Source organism: Gopherus flavomarginatus, chromosome 11 (genome assembly GCF_025201925.1).
Source record: "Gopherus flavomarginatus isolate rGopFla2 chromosome 11, rGopFla2.mat.asm, whole genome shotgun sequence".
Classification (NCBI taxonomy): Eukaryota; Metazoa; Chordata; order Testudines; family Testudinidae; genus Gopherus; species Gopherus flavomarginatus.
In genome coordinates, this window is record NC_066627.1 from 14,296,351 (window position 1) to 14,302,913 (window position 6,563).

Below are 6,563 nucleotides of genomic sequence, written 5' to 3' on the forward strand. Positions count from 1 at the left end.
CCAGTGGGCATAACTGGATACTGCAAGATGGAGGTTCCTAGGGTTGTGTCTGGGACTAGAAATATTGGCTAGTGTCATTTGGTCGCACAATCCAAGGAGCAGCTTACATGCCAGAGGCTGTGTGTGAACAGTCCAGGAGTGGGGGTTCTCACAGCAGAGCAGGGTAAGGCTGGCTCCCAGAGTCAAGGATGGGGATGACCTAGCAGATCATGGCTCCAGAAACAGCAGAGAGGAACATCACACCATCTTCAGTCATTTGCAGGTTGTTAACTACATACTTCAAAGAAAAATACGAACAATGATATTACTACATTCACAGTTCATCTAAATGTTAACAGAGTACAGTGATAGGAACCATTTGATTACATTGTCAACCACGAAGAAGATATAGGCAAACATATACAGCTACTGTCACTATCTTCTTCCAATTCTTTAACAATAGAAGTTTACATTTCAAAGCTTTAGTTTATCTAACATGGAATGGACCTAATTACTATTTACATATTCTTTAATATATCTGTAAAGGCTGAATTTGGGTCAATTAGCCTTCTATTTGTGTGTCCTTTTCTGGCCCCGTGTCACAGTCCTGCTGTCCCCAGATGGGGAAACTGAGGCACAGAGCAAGTGAGGAAGGTAACGGCATCCCAGGAATGGAACCCAGGAGTCCTGATTCCCCCACAGAGAGACTACCACTCCCCATTATAACCATTAACCAAGGCACTCAGCTAAGTACAAGTCATTGCCCCAAATCAAGCCAAAGGGGGAATTTGAACGGGGGGGTGATATTTCCAACTTCCTACGGGAGCGCTCAACTCATGGGGCTCTAAGCTATAATGACAGACAAAGTTAGACAGAGCAGGGCTCACCTTGCCAGTAGGGGCAGCAGGGACACCCTCCCCCTGCATCCAGCTACAACACCCGCCGCCCACAGAACATGTCCAGAGACTGGTTGCAGAGACGAATGAGTCACAGCAATGCCTATCTGGAGGGTTCCACCCTGGCCAAGATGTGAGTTCCAGCTCCATAGCCACATCAGGATCAAGATGCTTCCACACGTGCCCACCAGCAGACATTTCAGTACCTTAGGAATGTTGCTGGTTGTTACACGTAGCTGCCTAAGGGGGTTAGGTGCCTCCCAGATTTGATGGCAGCTGAGTGGGGGAGGGAGGTGCAGTTGTCAGGATCTCCTGTAGCTTAAATGTGAGATGTAGGCTCCTAAGGTGGCGGCTGGCTGCAGGATCTAGACGCTAGTGCCCTCAGGAGCCACCACAACCCACAAGTTGGAGATGTTTGGGGTGATATCCCCAGGGGCAGAGAGGCCCTATTTCCTTGCAGACAGGCTTGACAAACTCAGCTGAAAAATCTCTAACAAAGGAGCTTCTACCAGCTGGTCAGGAGACTCCGCAATGTCCTGGCCACTCCCAACCCCCCTGGTCAGAGCTATTCAGCTGTGATCTAGAAGGAGAAATGCCCAGTATGGAGGAGGAGGACTGAAGATAGGTGGGATGCTCAGCATAGCGGAGATATTGGGAGATGCAGAAGACCCCCCAAGGCTGTTCCAGCAGGAATCAGGCATTCAAATTCCTTAGGAGGCTTCGTAAACCCACCCTTGGGATCTCATTGCAAAAGCCGACAGCTCTGAGCAGTTAAGGAGAAGATCCCTGTCAGAAGGGAGCTACTAGCCCCTGTCTATCATCTTTGGTTGTCCTGGTATCCCGCCTTGCAGATGGGAATTGGAAAGTCCAGACCCCCACTCAGGTTATTGATCCATATGGGAACAGCTTCAACAGGAGACATTCCCACACCAGGTTATCCCATAGCCCAGTGGTGTAGCTGTGCTGCTAGAAAACAAGAGACTTAGCTTCCTATTCCTTCTTCACACTATGGAGAAGGGGGACTTGAGCCTGGGGCTTTCACATTTCATTTTGGGTAGAATGAAATATTTCCACCTATTCTCCCCCTCCACGTGGGTCACCCACAAAATGTCCAATTCACTTAGTATTTTATGGAATTTTTCAACTTGGTTTGGGTTGTCCCAATTACAACCCTGCCTCTGTTTTTTCCAAACAGCCAGCAAAATGCAAAATCAGTGATTCACCCAGTTCAGTAGCCACCAGAAATACTGCTGTGATTTACCCTCCTTGCATACATAGTTCCCACAAAAAAGAACAACCCAGTATTGATTTAAATATGGTAAACACTTGGCAGGGGCTACGCAGGGGCTACGCAGCACCTGGCACAATGGGGCCCTGATCTTGGTTGGAGTCTGTGCAGCAGCTGACATAACAGGGGCTCTGATCTTTGGGTACTTCTTTATGTGGTACTCTAATAGGTATAAAGATTTCAATGGAACTTGGGCAGTTTACTCCAGCTGAGTATCTGGTCTTGTATCTCTCCCATTGGTTTGCAATTTTTTTCATTTGTGAAACTCTGAAATATTTTGAATGGAGGTGCAGACCCCTTTGGAAACCTTAGACATAGTCTGCAGACCTCCAAGGGTCCACGGACTACAGGTTGAAAATTACTGATCTATCATATCTGGAGTGGTACAGTGAAAATCATGTAAAGGAGATGGATGGGGCAATTGCATTACAGTTACTGGGAACTGGGCAGGCAAATTCCTTGGTGGCTTTGAAAATCTGACTCATGGGGGCAGAAGTAAGGCTTTGATTGCAACATTTTCCTGAATTGTGTGTCTTTAGTTTTGCTGTCTTCATGTTTTGCTAATGTACAGTTGTGGGATGGAGTGTCCTATGCCATTAAGCAGGGAAATTGGAGAAGGAAAAATAGAAAAAGAAGCTACTTTGCTCTCTGGGGCTTTGAAACCTTGCTGGAAATTGGCACATAGGACAGAGTAAAGGTTACATTTGAAGGGATTTTTTTATTTGCTTAAAAATAGTTCCATATTGACAGTTCTCTCTCAGTCCACCTCATGCTCTTAATGAAATTCTCAAGCACTCATATTCACAATTCTATAATTATTCACAAGATACTCCAGAGATAATCTAGATTTACCCCACATAGAATACATAATCAGTACACGGTTCCTCCATATATACTACAGAGCTATTGTATGGATATGACAAAATTATTACATTGTTATTACTCTGTAGATACTACAGATTTACAACAAAGTTATTATGTATATAATACTGATTTGCTACACAGTTCTTAAACAGATTTTATAAATTTACTACATAGAATCTATACAGTCAGTTCACATTTTTTGCTGAGGTGCTACTTATGTACTATAGAATTGATCCACAGATACTAAAGAATCACACAGAATATCATACAGGGTTAGTATACAGTTATTCCATAGACATTACAAAGTTGCTCCACACATAATACAGAGTTCCTTCATAGATGCCACAGAGCCATTAAAAAGTTACTCCACTGATATTACAGGTTCACTCCATATATATGAAAGAATAAATCCTGAGGTCCTACTGTATTTATATATAGATATTACTGTATTACAGTTACCCAACCAATACTGTATGCTTTCTTCTTATTTACTACAGAATCACTCCATGGCTTTTACAGAGTTACTAAAAAGTTACTCGATAGATACTGCTTTACTCCAGTGTTACTCTAGTGTAATTCAATGCAGATTCTGGCCTGTCACATTGATAAACGTATAGATTCATCAGTTAAGAGCCCAGAGGGGACTGCTGAGATAATCTAATCTGACACATGCTAGAGAAGTTCCCTGAAATAATTCCAAACCCTGCACTTCTGTATTTTAACTTCCTTCTATTGCCCTCTCCAGAGCCCATCTACTCAGCAGCCTCTTCATTGCACTGATGATCTCCTTGTTCCTGAGTGTATAGATCATGGGGTTCATGAGCGGGAAGACAACAGTGTGGAACACGGCCACCACTTTGTCCGGGGGAAAGCTTTGGAAGGGCCGGCAGTAGATGTAGATGGCTGGGCCAAACATGATGAAGACGATGATGATGTGGGTGACGCAGGTGGAGGCCGCTTTACTCATCCCCTTTGAGGGGTTGCCCATCTGCAGTCGGACCAGCAGAGCGCCATAGGAGATGAGCAAGAGAAGGAAGCACATCAAGGTGACCAGGCCACTGTTGAAGAACATGAAGAACTCCAGCACATAGATATCAGTGCAGGCCAGCTTGATCACCTGGGTGATGTCACAGAAGAAATTGTCCAGCTCATTGGGGCCACAGAATGGCAGCCGGATAATCAGCACCACCTGGAGGATGGAGTGCGTGAAGCCTCCGGCCCAAGCAGCCCCAACCAGGGCACAGCAGATCTCTCTGCTCATGATGCTGGCATAGCGCAGGGGATGGCAGATGGCTACATACCTATCAAAGGCCATGCCCATGAGCAGGAAAATTTCTGCCCCTCCCAGAAAGTGGATGAAGAAGAGTTGAGCCATGCAGCCCCCATAGGAGATGGTCTTGTGGTGGGAAAAGAAGTCAGCCAGCATCTTTGGAGGGGTGACGGAGCAGTAGCAGATGTCCAGAAAGGCCAGGTTGGCCAGGAAGAAATACATGGGGAAGCCCAGGTGAGGGTCACTCTGGATGGTGAGGATGATGAGGATGTTGGCTGGGAGGATAATGGAGTAGAAGACGAGGAACAAGATGAAGAGGAAGAGCTGGATCTCCCGGGTCTGGGATAGCCCCAGCAGCACAAATTCTGTCACCCCTGTGCCATTCTCATGCTCCATCCCTGTAACAAACCAACGTGGTACATTGTCATTGCTACAATTGTTGACTCGAGCAATTAGCCAAACATTCAGTGTTTAGTGATAATTTCTGGTTGGGAGGGGAATTTGTTGATGGAGTCAGGAATTTCTTTGATGCAATCTTGCATATTTACAGAAAACATACAAATACTGTTTCCCTGAGCACAGGAGGAACCAAACAACAGGAGAGAGTGTCTTTGATCACCACTCAAATCCTCTTTCACCTACCCTAAATGAGGGGCAGCAAATTTGTTCCACTCATCGATACCTACAATCCAATACCAGAAGTGACCTTGCGATACACGGACATCCTGTACTAGGTTTGGAAGTTTGAGATTTTTATTGTCCAATGTCTGTTGATGTTGATTTCATCAAGCACACACATAAGCCAATGAAAAAAGATTTCCATCAATAATAATGAAAATTTACAAAGGCAAAGGAAGAAAAATGCTGTTAAAGAACGTATTTGAATTTGACTTAAGGACATATACTTTGTATATTTTGACATGTGATGTTGACCATTTTTATTTTAATGATTGTAAAGATTTAACATTTTGAATTTCAAGATTTGCTGTCATGAAATAATTATCACCACAGTTTGATTCATCTCCAGTTTCCTGTGTGAAAATGTATATTGCTAAACATCAAAAAATGACTTCAAAATAAACATCACTATTATCTGTGTAGATTATAACAAAATAAAAATGGAATTCTGCTGAGTCTATATGTAACACAGGCCATAGGAGTTCCCAGGATATGTTCTGGTTTGAATTAGAGCAGATCTTTGAGAAAAACAACCCCTCTCAATTTAAAAATTGTCCCTGATGGAGAATCCCCCACATACCAACAAGATTCAACCCAACCCACAACATAATTATAATTTATTTATTGTGTTGGAGGCAGGAATTTCGGTCAGTACCACAAAACATTTTGGCAAAAAAACTAGCACTAGCGGAATCAATAGATTGATGGCTAACGGACAGATCTTAATAAGTAGTCATCAATGGGGATTCCTCATCTGGTGGGGTGTTTCTAGTGGAGTTCTGCAGGGATCGGATCTTGATCTGCAGCTATTCAACCTCTTTACCGGTGATAGGGAAGTGAATATAAAATCACTGGTGATCAAAGGCAGGTGACACCACTATTGGGAGAGTGGGAAATAATGCTGAGGCTGGGGCAGTCACATGGACTGAGCCAGATCACTTGCTGATCCGACCTCATTCAAAAAATGGTGTTGCAGTACAGCCAAATTGAAAGTTATACATCATGCCTACAGAACGGGGGACTGTGTCCTGGCAATTAGTGACAGAAAAGGATTGGCAGCTCAGCATGGATGAGCAATTCACCTAGATGTATTAAGAGGGCTGTGGTGAGCAGGAACCCAGCACTGTACTGGGCACTGGTGAGAGTGATACTGGAATCCTACGCCCAGCTCTAGGGTACATGTTTTTGAAAAGATGCTGGCAAATTGGAAGGGTGGGGGCATAGAGAGCCACAAAAATGATCTGAGGGCTGGAGAAAATGTCTGGCAGAGAGAGATTTAAAAGGCTCAATCCTTTTAGTGACTGAAAAAGAACACTGAGAGGTGATTTGCTCATGCTGTATAAGGACCTTCCCAGGGAGAAAAGACCAGCCACTAAAGTGTTCTTTAGTCTAGGAGAGAAAGGCAGAACAAGAACTAATGGCTGGAGGTTAGTGGTGGATTGTCTATCTTTTGGTTTCTTCAGATTCAGACCTTTCTGGAAGATGCTTCAGTCAAATACAAGTGATGGGGTTCAATACGGGGGCAGCTGGGTGAAATCCACTGGCCTGGATTATACAGGAGCTCAGTTTCAATGGTCTAGCGGTTGCA

At 44.2% G+C, this 6,563-nt stretch overlaps 1 protein-coding gene across 1 annotated transcript; it reads right to left on the minus strand.

The window, feature by feature from the left end:
• Positions 1 to 3,708: 3,708 nt before the first annotated feature.
• Positions 3,709 to 4,693, minus strand: LOC127031188 (olfactory receptor 734-like). Its single transcript, XM_050917950.1, has one exon. It carries the CDS (start codon positions 4,691 to 4,693, stop codon positions 3,746 to 3,748), a length of 948 nt encoding a protein of 315 aa, XP_050773907.1. The 3' UTR covers positions 3,709 to 3,745.
• Positions 4,694 to 6,563: the final 1,870 nt, after the last annotated feature.